General features: G+C 42.3%; 2 protein-coding genes across 2 annotated transcripts in view; one reads left to right on the forward strand and one right to left on the reverse strand.

Annotated features, from left to right (window-relative positions):
* Positions 1-13185: 13185 nt before the first annotated feature.
* LOC118416054 (UDP-glucuronosyltransferase 1-2-like) lies at positions 13186-19799 on the reverse strand. Its single transcript, XM_035821106.1, has 8 exons — positions 19766-19799; positions 19049-19154; positions 17894-18342; positions 16908-17085; positions 16005-16218; positions 15469-15688; positions 14653-14952; positions 13186-14170 (listed from the first exon to the last, which is right to left on the reverse strand). The coding sequence occupies exons 3-7, from the start codon at positions 18310-18312 to the stop codon at positions 14655-14657; spliced, it is 1329 nt and encodes a 442-aa protein (XP_035676999.1). The 5' UTR covers positions 18313-18342; positions 19049-19154; positions 19766-19799; the 3' UTR covers positions 13186-14170; positions 14653-14654.
* A 591-nt stretch (positions 19800-20390) lies between these two features.
* LOC118416053 (UDP-glucuronosyltransferase 1A1-like) overlaps positions 20391-21031 on the forward strand; it is a 14345-nt gene continuing 13704 nt past the window's right edge. Inside the window, exon 1 of the mRNA XM_035821105.1 lies at positions 20391-20991. Within this exon, the coding sequence (XP_035676998.1) occupies positions 20852-20991 (140 nt within the window). The 5' untranslated portion in view covers positions 20391-20851. The remainder of the gene's footprint in view (positions 20992-21031) is intronic.

A 21031-nucleotide genomic window follows, 5' to 3' on the forward strand; every position in this document is an offset into this window, starting at 1 on the left:
GTAGAAAAATGTGGCTGTGAGTAAGTAATAATATCAAAGAAAATATTAACGGGGTGTTCCCGGTTTCTTTTGCAGCTCTGGTGGAGTCAGTCGCTACTCTTCTTTATGAACCTGGGAAAGATGCAGAAGCGAATGACGGGAATCTTCAACCCCATGCAGTAGATGACGATCATGTCTCTCCAGAGGAGCGCGCTCAAAAGGCGAAACAAGAGGAGGAAGAACAGCGAGCTGAGGTGAAAGTTAGACACTTAATGATTCACTTTCAGATCGGACTTTTTTTTGAATCTCTGAACGGGGGAAGGGGTCGCTCTTGAGGACCATGTTTAGAATACCTATTACTTCTAAACGGCTCATTATATGGACACCAAATATTTTATGACTGATGCAAAAGGAATATTATGCAATTTTGACGTCATCTATGTGATTGTATTGGCTGCAAAAAAACATGAAAAAATGTATTCCCAGAAAACTTAAAGATATGCAACAAAAATGAAACAACAATTGGAGATAATAGAATAATAATGTCTACTTGGACCTCTTTTATCAATAGCAATGACGCCAGAATGACACAAAACACACTGAAAATCGACTTTAATAGTTCATTTGAACGTCTTCTGAGGAAAAAATAACAGGTAATTACGAATAGTGTAATACCAAAGTTGTACTTGACCTAGGGATATGGTCCGCCATCTTGGATTTTCACTAATGATGTTATGAAATAAGCATAATTTATGCATATTTGATTTTCAAAGATATACCAAAGCAAATAAGATTTTAATCACGTGATAACCGTTAGAACCGAAGTTAGCGATTTTCGTAAAAATATGCCTGTCAACAACTTGATGCCAAAGCAACACGACAGGATGGAAAACCAAATTTTGGAAAATTATTGGCATCTCAATTTCTGGAAAAGTTACTAAATCTGGTGGCTCTAGCGTAAGCCGTTCAGGCATTATGTGACATGAAGTTGGTGGAGGCATGAAAAGCTTATGACAAATTATGTATTTCCCCAATGCATTTACCGTCTTTTTTCTAATTCAAAAGATGCTGACTACCACATATTATACATGTGTTGTTTTTTGGCGGGCAAGCTCAACATTTTCAGGCAATGACTTGGCTCTTTTGTATATGTGCTATTAACCGTTCGTAAGCTTCTTTTGGGAAGTTAGTACTATTATAATATTTTTTTTGTGTGTTTTTTTTTCCCTTCTTTTTATCTAAGTGGCATGTTTCCACCACTGGTGTTTGCAGTGTAATGCTTTCTTTCACTATTAGAAGAAAAAGATTGTCCAGAAAAGCCACCAGGTCCTGGATGACCTGTTCAACGCCGTTACCGACCCCATGAGACTTGGAGCCCCGCCGGTAACTATCAAGAGAAGTGGGGTTACTCTGAAAGCCCAGAAGGTCCGGGGCTCCGTGTTTGGGGGCCAGGTGGTGCAGACGGAGGATGGGGGGTTCCAGTTCCCATCACAAACTGCACTTTTTCCGGAACATCCACCTCACAACATCACTGTAAAGGTATCAGTCCTCCCTTTCTTCCTCTCTTTCTTCTGTCAGCATCCCCTAACGGGCTTCTCGTCCTTTCCAAAAGAATCAGATTAAAACATCCTCTTCAATCTCTTTCTTATCATATTCTTGAAAAAGGGGGGGGGGGTGAAAAGGTGAACTTCGACTAACATCACGACTTTAGTTTAACATATTTTTGTAAATTAGTAACGCTTATAAGGTTGTCTTCTATCTTGTTGGGACAGTAAACAACGAAAATAGAACCTGAAATGAAGAACAGAAATGTGCTGACCTCAAATTTCACTTTAAAAGGCTAACAAAAATTCCATTACTTTCAGTTGATTCAGTACCAGCAAAACCCATTCACCTGGGGCCTTGGTCAATATCAGGCCCACTCTTCTGTCATGGAACTGACGATTCGCCAGAAAAACTACAAGCCCTTGGTCTTCAACGACCTCACTGAAGACTTCATAATCACCATTCCGGGCAAGTCCAGAAACAAACCAGCGACAAAAATCATCACCTACCCCCTCGCAGGAAACCGAAGTTCGGCCTACCATTTGCTGAACCTCAACAGCACCGCAGAAGCATTCCTGGTCACAATCACCCCGCTGAACACAAGCGTGGTCTACGGCGTGTGGGGCAGGTACGGCGGCCGCCCTGATGACCAAAACTACGACGTGTCCATGGAGACGTACGTTCTTCCCGAGGAGTGTTCCCTGATGGAAACTCTGGGTGGGGATAGAGACGACATGGACAAGAGGGAGGCAAGGATGTTCATCAAAGGAGCTAAAGATCCAGAGGACTACTATGTCAAAGTCCAAATTCTAGGTGAGCTGAACTATTTTACATTTCTCATGATCAGGACAGAAATAAACTTCAGTCTCTCTGACAGACTAATAAATAAGGTAAACGTTTGCAGCAGTCGAAACTGTATACCGATTTTCTGCAGTGGTTTCTTTAGGTTTTAATCGGTACTCAATACCGTGAAAATGGGCAAATATTTTACAAATATTATTTTCATGCTCTACCATTGTCGGAATTGTACATATGTATTTACATAAGTCGGATTGAGTCCTGGAATGTAATAAAGTATGTTATTTATGAAGAAGGAATTGTCTTCGTTTCTTCAGGACCGGCGACCGAGTGTGACGTCAATGAGCGAACAGAGGAAAAGCATGTACTCGCAAATACCTTCTACGCCTACGAGTTCCAGTGGGCCCGTCTGAGCTGCGTCTTCTGGAGCGAGACAGAGGACGCCTGGAGGCCGGAAGGCTGCACGGTGTGTACAACGGCCATATTATATTGCCAAACTTGCCGAGTTTTGTTGCCATTTTATCAACTATTAATAGTGAATGATATCTTATACGATTATAATCTAATTTGTAACCGATTGTAACTATTTCATTGATGATTGATTATTCCAATAATTACCAAAACTGGTTTAACCTGCAGTGTGTCAACATATTCGGAGTACTAATTAACATAATGACAATGTGATTAAGAGTACATGTAAATTATTAGACTGTTAAGGACCCATTTAACATTTCTAAACATTGGATTAGTCGTTTTTATCGACAAAAATGTAACATTTCTGTCTACCCTTTAGATTAGCAACCAGTCCACGATTAACAACATCATCTGCCACTGCAACCATCTGACGGCGTTCGGAAGTGACTTCGCCACACCACCTAACAGAGTGGACTTCGGGGCTTTAACGCTTAGTGATTTACGCAACAACGGCGCGGTGTTGACAACCATCTTCGTGGTGGACTGCCTGTTTTTGCTCGCGTTGGTCATAATAAAGATTATTGACCCTAGATTAAAGAGGAAGGTAAATGGGCATAATCGACAATGACTCAATTTCATAAACAACTTGGAACTTTGTCGCGTGTTCTGAATTTTTTAGATATATTTTATCAATATTCCATTTTTTTCATTCTTACAGAAAAACTCTTCCATCACACTGGATGACCTGCAGAATGATTTCCGGTACCGCCTGCACCTTTGGACAGGCACCGCTAAGCATGCTGGGACGGAGTCCACAGTTTCCTTCAACCTGTGTGGAGATGAGGCGACCTCCGGAGTGAGAGTGGTCAGCATCTCGGAGAAGGTCAGGCATCAAATTCAGTAGCGTCCTTTTTATTCCTCAAGAATACTTTCACTCAAACAAGAATACTTTCACTCAGACAGGTAGATCTTAACAAGTCGAATGCTTGTTGCTGTTAAGGTTTTCACCCAAGGCAGCCAGGTGACGCTGAACTTCAGCACAGCAGAACAGCTGGGTAACGTGGCGCTGCTGCAGCTCATGCACGACAACAGTGGGGAGGGGAGCCGTGCATCGTGGAACGTGGACAGAGCAGCAGTGCAGGATCTCACCACAGGCAAACTGTGAGTTTTTAGGCTGCTTAGATTCGTCAATTCAATTGCATCTATAAAGTGCACGACCGAGAAAGGATCTACATATTATGTTTAGTTTGTGATGAAGTTAGATATGATATTTTGAAAAGATATAGTTTTTATCATGGCGAAGAACAGACACGACTGCAATTCAGTTCTTTTTGATGGATGGTGACAAAAATTAAGCTTGCATATCTTGCCGCGTGATTAAAATAATATAAACCTTATGTCCTAATAATAAAACTTTAGACTCTCTCCGTTTCATACTTCACTAGCTTTAAACAATCCCTATTCCTGACCTTTGTCAAACTGTGAGGTTTAATATGGGTCCTAGAAGAATTAATCTAAGTTATTTTGCCATTAAATCATGGAAAAACAGGTTCTACTTCTTCTGCGATGAGTGGCTGGCAGCCGACCGCGGGGACGGACAGGTCGCGAAGACCTTCCCTGTCGCCACTGAGCAGGACCTGCGATCCTTCGGGTTTCTGTTTCCGGCAAGTCTGCGGAGCAATCTTGTAGAGGAGCACCTCTTTTTTTCCGTCGCTATCATGCCTAAAGGTAAGCGTGTGTATTTACTACATATTAGATCCATCTGTATAACACTTGCTGAAGGATTCCTACAAATTAAAATGAGGATGTGTATATAGAACAGAGTTCTGCTAGTTTGCGTGATCATCTGCCGAAAAATCTTCAGGAGAATCCGAATAATCATCAGTTGACTCTGGAGCAATCAATCACACGTTTTCATCCATAACTGACGGACCTCAGCCAGTTCAGCAATAGTGCATTGATTAGGAAAAAGCATATAGATGGTTCTCCCATGCATGGAATCTTTATGAGTATAGTCAACTTTTTGTTCCTGCAAATACACTTAACTGAAGACAGAGTTTCAAATTCTTTTAGTTATGGCAGCATCTTACCAGTAACTTTTTAACTTACAGGAAGCAAGTTCACCCGCATCGAGAGGCTTGGCTGCTGCCTGAGTTTCCTCACCTTGTCCATGGTGGCCAGCGCCATGTGGTTGAGCGATGAAAACGCAACTCAAGTTGTGCAGGCCGTCAGCCTGGGGCCGTTCTCCTTCACCTTGAACACAGTTTACACGGGAATCATGGCCAGCATCACCTGCCTTCCCGTCGTCATGGCCATCGTTGTGCTGTTCCAGTACAGCCGACCGAACAGCAAGGGCGGTCGTCCGGTCAGGGACGCGGAGACAGCCGGACCAGCTGAGGCACCCATGCAGCAAGAACCAACCAAGGGCCTGCCACACTGGTGCAAGTACGTGGCCTGGGTGCTAGTGGTGCTGTCTGCCGTGGGGTCATCTGTCTTCACCGTGCTGTACAGTCTGGAGTGGGGCAAGGACAAGTCCGAGAGATGGCTGTCTGCGTTCTTCACCACTTTTCTGGCGGACATATTTCTTCTGCAACCAGTGAAGGTTTGTGCCGAAATGTCCTGTCATGCTCTGCTGTTTCAAATCTTAATTCCTTTGAAAAAGAAGCACATTAAGTACAATGCAATCGGGTTTGCATGTTATTAATGTTATTTTTGCACGTTGGGGATTGTGATGGATACATGTTCATCCATAGATCTAGAAGCATTGGTTGTCTAATTGTATATAAATGTCAAATCAAGATTTGTACAATACTAATGCATATAATATAACCTCTTCAGAACGTGCTGTACAAACCCTCCACATCCTACTAGCTGCTGCTTCCTTAATCAACGTCGACAAAATTGTCAATATCAAACACTTAATGTTACAGGTCTTGGTTCTGGCGATCGTCTTTTCATCCGTTTTCCAAAAACATACCTTGAAGATGATTTTTGAAAATGAAGCGGACAAAGTTGTCCTGCAGGACACCACTGTGGCGTCAATAAAGCAGAAGGAGTTTGACAGTGAGTCATTAAAAACTTGATGTAAAGCCGCAACACTCATCTTACAGTTATCATTCGTTACGTTATTATCCAAGGATACGACATTTGTGTTCCGATTGTTCTGCGTTCTCTTTACGTAATTACTGATTGATTGTATGTTTACTTTCAACAAAGGTGGTCGATTCCGGGTAAAGAAGAAAATGGAAAGACTGTCTCAGATGTCCCTTGCAAACGTTAACGAAGCGCAACGTAAGCGGAACAGAGACAGGCGAATCGGAAACCTCCTTTGGGACATCATCCTGTCTTGTGCTCGCCTCCTGCTTGCGCTGACTATCATTAACGGACACCACAACACCAACACGGCCTTCCATCAGACACAGAGCGCGGCAGAAAACTTCGTGCAGTCCATTGACGAGGTGAGCACGTCATTGCAGTCTTTAAAACGTAGCTTTTGGGGGGGGGATGCTTTCTCTAGTTCTCACTGTTATAACTGTCATTAAGAAATACTGCTGAAATACGCACAAGCCACATGCAGCGTAGCAAAATGTACCCAGGATATGAAAAATGTAAATCTTTTGTCATCTGATCTAGCTTTTTATCATGAAGCATACCAATTGTAGAATATGTCAATGGTTTATGCATATGTCCACATATTCCATCCTTCCAGGTGACCGAGCCTTCTGCCGTCTGGCCCTGGCTGAACGAGACCGCTCTGGAGAGCTTCTACCCGGAGACTTCCTACAATGACGACAAGCCCCGCTGGTGGGAGAAGGTCTTCACAGCCGACATGCAGTCGGTCCTGGTCTCCCCACCCATCCTGATTCAAGCCCGAGTAAAGTCAGGTTGGTGGAAATGCTTTTTACGAAGGGCTAAAAATAAACATTCGTAACTATTGACTTAAAGACCAACCCCGTACTATAAAACCACCCAATAAATTCGGCTAACGTAAACTACTAGAGCTCAGTCTTCTGTTGACTGTGGTGGAGTTCACATCGGGGAAGGCTGGCTGAGACCCCTGACCAACACAAGTTTATTTTCAATTTAATTTTGATATTAGGATACTACATAAGGTATTGAAGTATGATTATACATAAAGCTTTACCTAACCCAGAAAATAAAGCAATGAAAATGCTGGCTTGTCTTACTCTGGTACTCTGAGACATAACTAACAGTTACAATTGTACAGTCTACATAGCCCCTGTTGGTACACTTACAAATAGACACCACATTATTAGCCATATTAGACACATAAATATCAGAGCTAATTCAGTTATAAGGAAGATTTTCAAGTTGCAATTATGTGTTGTAGATAGTCATACAAACAGACACTTTGATACAAAGTTGGCAAAGCAGAGTTGAAAGTTTCAATTTGAACACAAGGTTGGTTTCCCAATATTTGAAAGTCACTGTTATTAGGACCTCGATTATGTGACTTTGTTACAGCTATCTGGATCATTCTGCAGGGTTTGATAGTGTTTGCTTGAAAACCAGTAGAGAAAAATATTTGAATTTTTGACCAGTATTTTATGCCAATCTGTCCCTGCCTTTGTTTCCAGCGTGTAGACAGTCTGTGATGTTTATTAGTTTATGTATTTATAGGGGTCAATTCACCCCTCTAGCTGCTGGGATGGTCACAGTAGGGAGTACTTCCTTAGTGCTGTGCCCAGGGCACTCCTGTTTGGTCTTTAAACTGCACAACTTTTATCAATTGTTTCAACGCGACTTGCGTAAAACTTACGGAGTGTATGAAAGGCGATTACATTTTAGCTATTTCTTTGACTTCCCTCCTTCTTCAATCCCAGGGCTGTGCGAAGTGCCTGCGACAATGCAACACATGTTCGATAAGTGCACGGCAGCGTATGGTGAAAACACGAAGGAGACCGGAGTGTATCAGAAGGGATGGAAAAGAGTCACGAATATGTCGGAGGTGGAGTCAGAAACCTCTGGATGGAGCCACCGCCCCAGCGGTTACACCATCAAACCCGTCTTTGGTGTGAAATCGCACTACTGGGGAGACGGCTTCAGTCTGGACCTGGGAGATTCAGCAGACAAGATGCGCAGTATTCTCACAGACCTGAAGACCAACCACTGGATTGACAAGCGGACAAGGGCCGTCATTGTGGAACAATTCGTCTACAACGGAAACCTGGATATGTTCACTTCGGTGACGGTAGTGTTTGAATTTACCGAGATGTCCGGAGTTTTCTCCCATCGTCACCTGCATACCTTTCGGCTTCATCAACAGCCTGGTACAGTCGGCTACATCTACGTCCTGATGGAAATCATTTACGTCATCTTTCTCCTCTATTCGCTGTGGAAAGAGGCGAAAACAGCACGAGCAGCTGGCTGGGCCTACTTGAAGGAGCCATGGAATATTTTCGAAATCTTTAACTTCCTCTTGGCCTTCTCTGTTATTGCCTTGTATGCCACTAACAGAGTGTATGGGTCCATGGCTCTGGCGGCTGTCAAGCAAGGGAAAGGTGGGCTATAAACATGTACACATGTTCATTACGTTGTAACGTTAGTATTGTACAAAATCCTACATTTTTTCTTAAATCTTGAGAGGAGGTTTAAAGAAAATAATAACGAACAATTCTTTTGATTCCGTTTAGATCCACTCCAGTATCTCAGATCGGTGGTGAACATAAATCTGGTGTATGGATGGTTCCTGTCTTTCCTTGCCTTTGTCAACATCATGAAGTTCCTGCGACTGTTGAGGTTCAACCCACTCCTGTCCAAGCTGATGTCCGTGTTCCGGGGAATGGCGGTGGAGTTCTCTGCCTTCATCTTCTACTTCTTCCTCTGCTTCTCAGGATTTGGCATCAGCGCTTATTTCATGTTCGGTGCCACCGCAACAACGTACAGGTTCATAATTTTAGTGTTTAGAGTGGTTAAGACTATAGCAGACCTGGACAGAAATCGGATTACCGCTAGTTTACCTTTATCCGCTAGGTAACATATATTCGTTGTCTTTGAAAGAAGGAACATCAAGTCCATGGTGGTGGTTTTAAAAAGAAAAGCGTTACAACACACTGACATGAAAACGACTTTTTTTTTTTCAGGTCCATCAGTATTTCCTTCTCCACATTGTTCCAGATGTCTCTTGGAGTCTTTGACCACACGGAGCTGACGGAGGCAAACCCCATCCTCGGTCCCATCTTCTTTGTAACATTCATTTGCTTCATGTTCCTGGTTCTGATGAACATCGCCATGGCGATCATCGACAGCGCACTTCCGGATGTGCGGAACCACGTCATGCCAGAAGAGGACCGGTACTTCATCCAAGGGTTATGGGAACGCTTCACTTCCTTGTTTGGGCTTCAAGAAGCGCCAGTCACAGGTAATTGCGTCTAAGTTGATGTTGTCCAACACGTGATTTAAATCTTAATGAGCCTTATGTTTCTTACCAGGCGACACCCGGTTGATTTCTACTTGATCTTTTTGTTTCATTCAAAGTTTTGGAATGACAAAATTGTACACAATTACAGACGTCCACATCGTGGATAGCCTCCACGACAGCCTTATTGAGGTTGAGATCCAAGTTGAGAGGCTGTGGTTGAAGAGACTGTCGCTTTTCAGCTGCAGGCGAGTACGGTTCTCTGTGGGATGCATGGATGGAACATTTCCTGTGTCATCACTTACTTATGCTTTTCCTACCCCTTATGAACTGTAATCTTGCGCTGCTATATTTTAAAAGGTGAGTGAAACCTGTAGACGATTCAATTTGCTTGCTGAAGGCGCGTCTCTACTTTGCTTTTCTCTTCCCTCTTCTGATTTTCTAACGCTTCTGAACCCAATTATGGTATTGATCCATTGTTACATACATATGATCCTTACCATGTGACCTGTACTTAGCCCAGTGGGGCAAAAATGTGCAATAAAGGTCTTCATTCATTTATTCATTCATTAACCTTATAGTTTTACATGTACAGGATGAAGAATGCAGACCTCCCTACGAAACCTGACTTCGTCCCACAAGTCAAGAATGTCCTCAAGGACGGAGCCGAGGAACCTCAAGCTCCAAGAGAAGATCTTCCCGTCATTGTTATCCGTTCTGCTTCCCAAAACAGCGGCATCGAGGACGAATCCGGGAACAGTGCAGTGGTGGAGGCGGGTCCAAGTTCAAGTGACAGCTACGAAGAAGAAAATGTCACAGAAGATAAAGATTTGGCTGTGGTCAAGTCCTCCACACCTCTTTCGCTTGGAAAGATGCTGACATACAACGACATACAAGCTGCCCAAAACCTGCTCCGCCGCCAGTATCCGGCCCTCCAAGGGCTGGAAGACCCTGTATTCGGTCTCTATGAAGTAGGATTTGCCAAGATGACCGGAAAGGGGCTACAAATCCACCACAGTGGTAGCGGTACCATGCACTGGGTGCTGTCGTCTTACACAGACGGACAGGTGTACCTGTTTGACAGCCTCGGCGTCGCCATGACAAAATCCCTGCAAATTCAGCTTTGCCAGTCTTACGCCGCGTTTGCTGACCAGGGAACAAACGTCCTGACCGTGTTGGTACCGGAGGTACAGCATCAATGGAATGCCGAAGATTGTGGGCTGTTCGTCATCGCCTGGGCAGTGGATATCGCAGAGGGGCAGGACGTGAGCAAGGTTGTGTATGACGACAGGAAGATGAGGAGCCATTTGGAGATGTGCTTCAAAGAAGAGAAACTCACACCGTTTCCACGTCTGACCACTCGCAGATGGAGGGTCGGTCCAACCAGTGCACACCAGTTCACACTGGTCTGCCACTGCGAACAAGGAGGGCGTCTGGGAAGGCTGGAGAGGTGCAAGGCATGCCGGAGGATCTTTCACGTCAGCTGCCTGGCAGCCAGCCCTCCCCGTGATGGCACATGGGCTTGTGGAGACTGTGCTGTGTAGAGTACCGTCTTCAGCACTGCGTAAAACGTAGGGAGAATCTTTAAGTGAATACACTACCATTTCTTTCCCAAACTTCCATGTACTACTTCTAATTAGTATTTCAGGAATGTTACAAGCATATTTACTATGCTATTATGCGTGTACATTCCATAGATACTAAAATATCATAATTTGATATACTATAGTAATTATATGTTATGTGGGGAAATTATTTATCCAGAACATGAATTAGTATCGAAATGCCTAAAATCTCGTTACATATTTAAGCATATGTACATGTATATATTTCATATCTAAATGCTTTGATACATTACACTAAATATTTTTATGATGTCACGTGTGATATCTATTCAATACATTTGTAAATACCTTCATACAATAAGTCCGATTAGAAATAGGTTTATGTCCATTGTTTTAGGCTTTACAACATGACATAAAACTTGAAACTATGGGTATCTGCATGCTTTGATGTACTGCATTACATGTAAATAGCTTTGTGTTATGCATTATGTATTCCCAACATGTACGTTTACATGAATAGGATTAAAAGATCACGTAATACTCTTATCTCGTTTTAAGTTGTATGTATATTCCAGAGATACTTGGATAATAATGCTCGTTAATCATCTACTCAGAACATGCGAACAGCATACGTCCCATTAGCAAGAAGCTTTGTTATGGGAATAACAAGAGAACATAAAAGTGTATGTATCATATTATTATGTCCAAGAAAATCAGGGCATTTACGTGTCTTTATGGGGTTATTAGAACCACCAGGAACAGAGGTAAATATCAACCAATCAAACGCAGGACAGTACGACCAAATAACTCTAACATTTTACTATATTGATATACTATATACATTGGTGTCATATGCTTACAATTACTTAATATACTATACCAATTTATTGTTTAAGTGTGCTGATTATTTATGTAGACCAAGTCCAAGAAATAGACAACTTAAAGTTAAATTCAGTAAGAGAGAAAAACAAACGATATGACTTTTACAAAATTAGGACTGATATACATACCCAGTAGAATTATTGACGTTGTTTTGAATAGGTTTGTTTACGTTATGTTAGTTAATTTATCAAAATTATGATGATGAATTAGTTTCATTGAAACTTTCAAACATTACAGTATTGCAGTCAACAAGAAAAACTTAGAAAAAATACAATAAACATACGAACAGTAACATATAAATTTACTCTAAAATCAACCGTATCTAAAAGACATTGAAGTTTACAATGTGTCCTGTTCGTCTATTACATTGACACGTTTTCAAGAAGATGTACACTGATGTCTCTCTCTATATATATTTATATAATAGTTACAAAATTTATCTAAAATATGATGCTAAATGAGTTTATGTTATGTGTGAACCTGAATACGTGATTACTCTTATACTTATACGTGATACGTGAAGTCCAAAATGTAAGAAGTTGTTTTAAGCACATGAATATATATACATAATGCTGATATAATCATGTAAAAAGATTTGGACATTTGTAATCGAATAGATTTATATAGAATGCCCACATGCTGTACATAGAGTCAAATTTGCTCAGCTGCATGCTGTATGTATATTTCATTAATACTCGGATACTATGATCAACTATATTTCATAGTCTTATGTTATTTGTGTTAATTCATCGTGCATAGTAGGTATAAATCTGTGTTAAACAATTAGCATTGATGTTAGGATAACTTCCATTACTTAAAAGGACTGTCACGTAGATGTATATTGCTGACTATATAGTTCATACTTGAATGCTCTGATGTATCATGCTAAATGCTTTGTGTGTTATGATGTTTTGTGTGCTATTTCTTCAATGTGTAGAAACATGAATATCATATTTTCGATAAGCGATAACTTTCTGTACACTGTTTGGGGTGTCACGGTAAGACATAAAATAATGTAAAAAAAATCAGTAACGGTGTATACACCCAGAAATCGATGCTACTTAAATGGGTTATATGCTACTCATATAGAAGACAGTATACGACAGAAACGAACCATCAATTAGGAAACCTTAGTCATGACTACTTCAAATTTATAGATTCATGTTAACCACTGTGTTTAAACATAGGAACTTACAAAATTGATTTGAAACTGCAAGGCTGGATGCAAGGTGTTAGTAAAGTTGATCTTTGACCCGGTTAAGTAATGGATACAAATTGAAAGCTCCTCGTTTCTACATGTAGATTTGTCAATTTTCTTTGTTCACATTTAGAATATCATTTTGTCTGTAACTACAGTTGAAGCTTACAAACAAGCGGCGGTGGCTGTTACTTTGATATAGGACATATCACCGCTCAGCCCTGTTTATGTGATTCAAAGTGTAATGAATGATGTCTGATCACAATAACCCGGTTAAGTAATGGATATAAATTTGAACCGTCTCGTTTCTACATGTAGATTTGTCAATTTTCTTTGTTCACATTTAGAATTATATCAATTTGTCTGTAATTACAGCTGAAGCTTTACAAACAAGCGGCGATGGCTTTTATTATACTTTGGTATACGACATATCACCGCTCAACCCTATATATGTGATTCAAAGTGTAATGAAGGATGTCTGATTACAAGGACTTTACTGCATATTGTAATAAGTTTGAACTGCTCTACCACAGCGTCAACCGTTTTGATAGATAATCCTTAAATTTAAGTTGATATTCATTCATCTGTTATCTAAATAGCCATCTATTAAATATGTATTCAAATACAGGCATGTACTAAAATAAAACATTGTTCATTGCTTCACAACTTATCCAAGCATGAATTTTTCCTTTAAACTAGTCATTTTTGACTCACAGAGCATACAGGTTTGCCATTAAGAATAATAAACAAGAGTCCGTAGGTCACATGCCTCCGTAAATTCAAAGTGTTTGCGGTTAGGGCTGTTCAAAGTATAAAAGTCTTATCTTAGTACAGAAGGCTGTTGAAACCTTTTCTCATAAATCATGTAAATGTCATCATCATTTTGATGGTTTCTATCTACGAATATTCAATTTTACCTAACTTCTAAATGCCACAAGAATAGAATCAGCATTTTTTACCTTTAGTTGATTATAGTGTTTACTTATGAATTATGCAAATCACACGTATGATTGATATCTATCGATTTTCCTCTATATATCACTTACATATTCACATGTCTATGAGTCCTATCATTAAATGCAATTGATTTATAAACTTTCTTCCTTGATCAAGCAAAACAAGTTTTCAATTAGCACGATTGGATTTTACTTGTCTAAATCATTACTGACGCTAACTGCATACCAAAAATCATGACTATCTGTCAACCCCTAGTTGGGCAATTCTCTTTCAAAGATGAAATCGGCCCCCTCAGTACACTGACGGCTAACATCTGCTTGGAGATCAGATAACTGAAGTCAGCTGGGTCGAGAATTTACGGCATCAGCCTGGAGAGCCCGGGACAGGCTAAGTTCATAGTTGCCTATTGACAGAAGTTGTGACTTTTCCATACCTTGAAGATGTCTTCTGATTCTGAAATATTACATTATTTATACAATCAGCAACGGCAAAAACACGAACGTGCATCATCTCGCAACTCAAAGCAGACGACTTGCCTCACTACATACGAATGTGACAAAACAGATGCAAACAGGCCTATAATGTTACAAAATTTTAATTTAAGAACCTTGTTCTCCGACTATATATATCAACAGGATGAAATTTGTCAAATGAAATGAAATATAGTGTGTATCTTATTTATAGTATGAATCTTTATAGCATCAATGACGAGTATGCCCAGGAGGTGATTGTGCATTTTCCGATATTCCGGTGTTCAGCACTATCTGCAGGCTATTGTACTCATTTTATGGAGTGGATTACAGATAATGTGAAGTGGCAGTTCCAAGGTAACACATAGATTGCCTTGACAACTTTACATTTACCATGGTATGGATGGTGTTCAGCACCAAGAACAGGTTCTATCAAAACTTTCATACAGATTATTATAGATTTACCATCAGTGCTGCTTCTGTTTGGTGGCTGCTTTCTTCCCGCACAGAACTCGGCAGCAGCACCGACAGCAGCACCGACAGCAGAGCCAGAGAACAAGCACCATGGCCACCCCTGCCGCGGACAGTAGCGCCGCCACGTCCAGCAGGTGGTACTGCAGCAGGCTGAGGTGTCGCGCGGCCGACTTGAGGTGCGGCAGGCCGCCATGTCTGATGACGTGCTCGATCCACCAGACGGCGCGGTCCATGGGAGACTGCGGCTGGTCCCGCTGGAGCTGCGCCAGCCGCACGGCGGCGGACTTGTAGCTGCAGAAACAACAAAAAAGCACAGTAATGTCAGCATAAAAGTCCTCTGTGTGGGGACAGGCGGTTAGGGAGATGGGCGATGTCTACCTGGATATTGATAGTCGGGGATTTCGCATCGCGACGGTACCCATGCGATAACTTGTTTTTCTTTACATTGGACAAATTATGTTTTTTGTACAATACATAATTACTTCTACGGAGGCAGGAGAAAGCTATCTTCAATAGAGCAGAATCTTATTTTCCTCTACTGTTTGATTACTAGAATTGTAAGATATATTCTGAATTCTTTCTCTCTTTGTTTGTTGTAGTTTATAGTTGACTATAAAAAAGGAACTGTACTTTTTGTCGTGTCAATGAAGGTTGTTATAAAAACTCCGCCGTCATCTTGAGCAGAGTTCTAAACTGAACACAGACGGGGATTATGTGGACTTCCTGGCACATAAAAATATCAAGCATCCATAAAGGGAGATGTTATGACATTTGTATCCTATAAAAACGTTCTAGAGTTGCACGTACGTTTTGTTGTTGGCGACCTCCATGATGGCTTCGTAAAGGTCATCCGAGGTCATGGTGAAGATGTCCAGGGTGACTCCCGTTCCCAGAGTCTCCAGGTTGTCGCTGTTCCCATGCTGCTCTGCGAAGGCGGGAACCCTGACCATGGGCACGCCGTGGAACATCGCCTCGTACACGGCGTTAATCCCGCAGTGGGTGATGAACAGGAGGGTCTTGGGGTGAGCTGGAGAAACATGCAAAACGTACAATGGGTAAATAATGGCCCGGTATAGAAAAAAATCATGCTTGGGATAGGTTCAGCTCATTTACAAAAACAAATGACTACCAGGCTAAAGCTTAAGCTAGAATTGCAAGCAACATAATTTCACCAGTATCATGTTATATATACTTTTAAGGTTAAAAGCTGAAGTTATTACAGGCGCACCGCCGGATGGTATTTTTGGTTGTATCAGGAACGCCTATGAATCGAAATGGGACGTGTAAAAATGGTTTTGTACACGTATTTATAAGATAAAGAGGAAAGAAAATAACATCCTTACCCAGCAAGTCATTCTGTGGAATCCAGCTCATCAACAAGGTGTTCTCTCCTGTGTTTTTCGGTCTTTGACCTTGGAACTTCCAGATGACCTTAAAAGGCACCCTTGCTAACCCTGCAGCCAACATCTCGGCCTTCTCCTTGCCCATTACCTTGGCGTAGGACCCGAAGGACAAGACGACTACACCCCCGGACTCTTCAAGGAACTTTTCAAGATCCTGACATGTTGACAGGAGGAACGAAGAAAAATGGTAATTGATATTCGTATTTGTCGTGTAAATATTTGTCATAATTTACGATGCTTTTTAGACGCAACACCAGGGTTGTATGACTTCAGGAATGCAGAGAATATGTCACTGATTTAACATATAAACTCGAAACACTAGATGGACATCGACAAGACATACTACCAGGGCTCTAGCCAGCGTCCGTTTTTCCGTCAATTGACGGAAATTTGCTGCGTGTGACGGAAATTTTTTAAAACCAATCCGTCAACCTTGACGGACAAAAATTCTTGGTGGAAGCTACAGGCGGCTTGGGGACGCTGTCCACGGTCGGAAAGCCACACACTGTTTGTTTTGCTATTGTTATGATTGTTGATTTAGTGTGTCGGCGCCCTTTCGCATACGATAATCTCATTAAAAACCCGTTTTTCAAGGTCTCAGTTCCGTCTTTCTAACTTAACTTTCGCGGTTTTCGCGACAATGGGAATTGGCTGACGGAAAAAAAATTTCGAGCTGGCTAGAGCCCTGCATACTACAGTTGGTACAACGACAAGAAATACCTTTACATATGGCAAAGGGCTGCTCGTGATTGTACTCTTCAATTTACCGTGTGTGCATCAGGATAAGCCCCCACCCTTCTAAAAAGGGAAGAATAGATCAAAATAAAAAATGCATGAGCCTACCTTTGGCAGGGGGTTGACGCGCTGTACGTGGTACCCCCCTATGTAAACCATGTTGGGCATGGCGGGGTGAGGGGGGTGCATGACAAAATCCCCCCTCATGAGAAACAGGTCTGCCTCCGCCATCAGCTCCAGGATGGTCGTGTCGTAACCAAGAGCGCGGGACGCGATCGGCCTGAACCTGATGATAGTGATGGTGATAAAAAGATGCTGATTATGGTGATGATTTGATCGCAATAAAGATGATGGTGATGATTTTGGTGATGATGATGATGATGATTGTGAGGATAAAAGTGATGACGATTATGGTGGTGATAATGATGAGAAATGATTTTATTACACAAGACCATCATAGATTGAATTTCATATTCTTGACATATGATTGACATCAATAACGGGTAAGCACATAAAGAGATAGCAGTCGTGATACACATGATGATCTAAACATCCAAACTATCTACCAAACGAGATTTTCACATGTCATATACTGAAACAATACAAAACAGACAATTGGAGTAACAAATACCCATCTGCTCTGTAGTAGTAAAACTCATTAGTAAACAATCACGCATTGAGACTTCATTTGACCAATGCTATTTCGACCACCTGCCATCCTCCTAACGCCCGGTCCCCAACGGCATTAGCCTATGGGGCCCTGCTATCTCATGCCCTATCAGTGGTTATTATGATTGTCGCCACAAACCAGCTGTCAACCAATCAGAGAATAGGCTTTTCTTGGGCTTTTTGTTGTCGCAAGCTGTGTCGCAAAGGCCGCTGGGAAGCTATCAGCCAATCATGTTACGTATAACATGGCTCCATCCTCCTACTCCCTATCCCCAACGGCTGACTGCCCATATAAGGGCAAGCTCATTAATATTTATAAGTAGGGCGGTCCCTAACTAATCTGAGTGCACAAGATAGCAGAGGTAAACACTAGGCGTTTTGACACGACTGTGGTCCCTCTGCGTAGGAGAATGCCACCTGCATACCTGCCTGCGAAAGTCCGCATGATGGCGCCGGCGACACAGTGCCAGACCAGGTTCTTCAGCCTCTGCCAGAAGTCCGTTCGGAAGGAGTAGAAGGTGGCTATCGGCACGGGAGCCTGGGTGGCGTACTCCAGGAAACCCGGCATGATGTAGGGTGCTTCAATGATGACGAGCGGGATGTTCAACAGTCTGGCCACGATGTTGCCGCAAACCATAGCGGGATCGATGATGATGATGTCAAAGTTCATCTGTCGTAATTGGGAAATCATTTTGTTGTCGTAAACGAGCGCCTCGCACTCCTCGGTCCCGATGGAGCCGACCGAGACGAGCTTGAAGGCCTCGTAGGTGAATTTCCACGCGGTGTCGAAAGTCGATCGGTTCTTGTTGTCGCCTAGCGACAATTCCACCTGCAGATCGATCATCCTGTCGAAGAAGTCGCCCTCTGTCGGAACCTGGGCGAACAGCATGGCAATGGAATTCACACCACATTGCTAATTCATGTTTATTTCCTCAATTCTACCGTCATCATTTCTCATGTGATATTGCGAAAGATAAATGCCAAGACGTTTTGTGTGTCTAAACGGCTGTAAACTTGTAAGTTTACAGTTTAAACTCTTTCTAGTTTAAAAACTAGAAAGAGTATTTCTGGACAACCATCATCTTTCAATGAATTTAAAAAAGGGACCTTTTAAACCATAAAATTTCACAAATACTGTTTGACATATTTTAATTGGTGGTTTAATAGTTTAAAGTAGACTAAAACAGCCTTTCACGCAATGAAACATAAATGAATAAATGAACGGCATGGATATTTGTGCTGTTACCTGTATGTTTAAAAACAGCCCAATCTCTACACCAAGTTAAGACTCGGAGATTATTTTCCAGATGTTCCGAGTGACATTCATCACTCTTTGTCAGTATCAATAGAATGAGCAATCTAGTGTCACAATAATATCGTTCCAGTGACGCTTCTTCTTCTTTCGTGTCATCACTCCAGTGATGATGAAGAAGAGTGATGGATGTCACTCGAAACGTCCGGATGTAATCTCCGAATGTTATCCAATAGTAGAGAGTAAACTGTTGTGAATATTGTTTACCTGGAAGTCTAACCTTCAAAAACGTGTTAACTTTATATGTTAATTGAACTAACTAACGTACCTCAAACCTCTCCAGGTGAATCTTGCGCCTGACGGGGGTGTTCAGCACCTTCTGCTGGTTGTCGTACAGGTTAGAGGGAACCAGGGAAACCACGTCATGACCTTTGCTAGAACAAACAAACATGACATTACGACACTGAAAAAAGATTTACGGCTCTGGATGGCAAATGTTGGCACGTGCATGATGGCACATCAATTGGCGCACGAAAATCGTGCGTGTTTCTTGCTAAACGTTTGATAATGATAGGCCTAGAGTACCACAAGAATATGCCACACGCTTTTGTGGTTAGATCTGCGGATTGGTACACGGGAGACCAGTATATATCCTTAGGAGGCCACTAACGCGATAACATAAACAAACCGCACTGACCGCAGAACAGCTGGAGTGACGCGTACAGGCCAGTTGTGCTACCGCTACATTATGCATACTTGACCACACCCTCTAAATCTAACGCTACCTGAGGGAAGAGCTACAGATTCGCCAGGCAGAGCCACAGACAGTGAGACCTGATCAGACACTCTGCCAGGTAGAGCTACATGTGAGACTTACCTGATCTAACCATCACCAGGTAGGGCTATAGGTGAGATTGACCTGATCAAACCCTCCCCAGGTAGAGCTACAGGTGAGACTTACCTGATCAAACCCTCCCCAGGTAGAGCTACAGGTGAGACTTACCTGATCAAACCCTCCCCAGGTAGAGCCACAGGTGAGACTTACCTGATCAAACCCTCCGCCAGGTAGAGCTACAGGTGAGACTTACCTGATCAAACCCTCCGCCAAGTAGACCAAGTTGAGCCAGTGACTGCCGCTCGGCCCCATCATTAACACCTTGGCAGGCTGGGCAGAACCGGCGAGACTACAAAACACGAACAACAACAACACGGAACGAACGGCCGCCATCTTTACTCCGTAACCTTTAACCTTGTGTCGTGTAAAACTCAGGCTGAAATGACCTTAAATAACCTGTTGCTCCACGCCAAGGCAAACCAATGACCCAAAGTGACCCACAATTAGCACATGGCGATTCAGAATACATAAACACCGCTGGGCTGTCTACTTCGACTCAACATCGAAAAAATGATTTGTTATTCTCGCCCTCTTTTCCTAGCCGTGTTACCCTTGTCACCAGAAACACGTACGGCATTGACAACGCTAACGCGATATGGTATGCCACACAGTGCGGTGTTATTTATAGCATTAAAACGTGGAATGTTATAACATGCACATTAAAACTGTCTGCTTCACACAGACATGTTTATGTGTCCACGGAGCTTTACAGGGGACGTAAAGGTCATTTACATTGTTTCGCAGTCTAATAGCGCATGGCGGTCCAGAATACATAAACAGTGATGGACTGTTTACTTCGATTCAACATCGTATGATGATTCTCGCCCTCTTTCCTAACCGTTCTTAGCCTTATCCCCAGAAGCCTTTGTTTTTTGAACACGTATGGCAGTGTCCACGTGAGCGCTATGTAGTAAAAATTATTTCGTACAATACAAATCTACAGATATAATAACGCTAGAAGGTATAACGTTATAAAGCGAACAATGTCACTGTCTGCTTCACACAGATATGATTATGTATCCAAGGAGCTTTACACGCTACTTGCACTGGCACTTTAAGGTCATTAGGTTGTATCGGAGTCTATGAAGCTCTGTGTGAAAGGTCAAGGTGAACATAGCGACTGTTTGTTGCCTGGTTGTTTGTGTGAACGGGGTTAGGGTACTTGAGGTCATAAGGTTGCATGATGTCTTGCACAACGCGTACGTAAGGTTGAAGGTCAAAGGTTACGGAATAAAGATGGCGAGCGTTCATTTCGTGTTTTTGTTGTTCCTGTTTTCTGGTGGAACTGGTCCTGCCTGGGCCGCCAAGGTGTTACTGATGGGGCCGAGCGGCAGTCACTGGCTCAACCTGGTTTACCTGGCGGAGGGTTTGATCAGGTAAGTCTCACCTGTAGCTCTACATGGGAGGGTTTGATCA

The sequence above is a fragment of the Branchiostoma floridae genome, chromosome 5, assembly GCF_000003815.2.
Source record: "Branchiostoma floridae strain S238N-H82 chromosome 5, Bfl_VNyyK, whole genome shotgun sequence".
In the NCBI taxonomy this organism is placed as follows: domain Eukaryota; kingdom Metazoa; phylum Chordata; class Leptocardii; order Amphioxiformes; family Branchiostomatidae; genus Branchiostoma; species Branchiostoma floridae.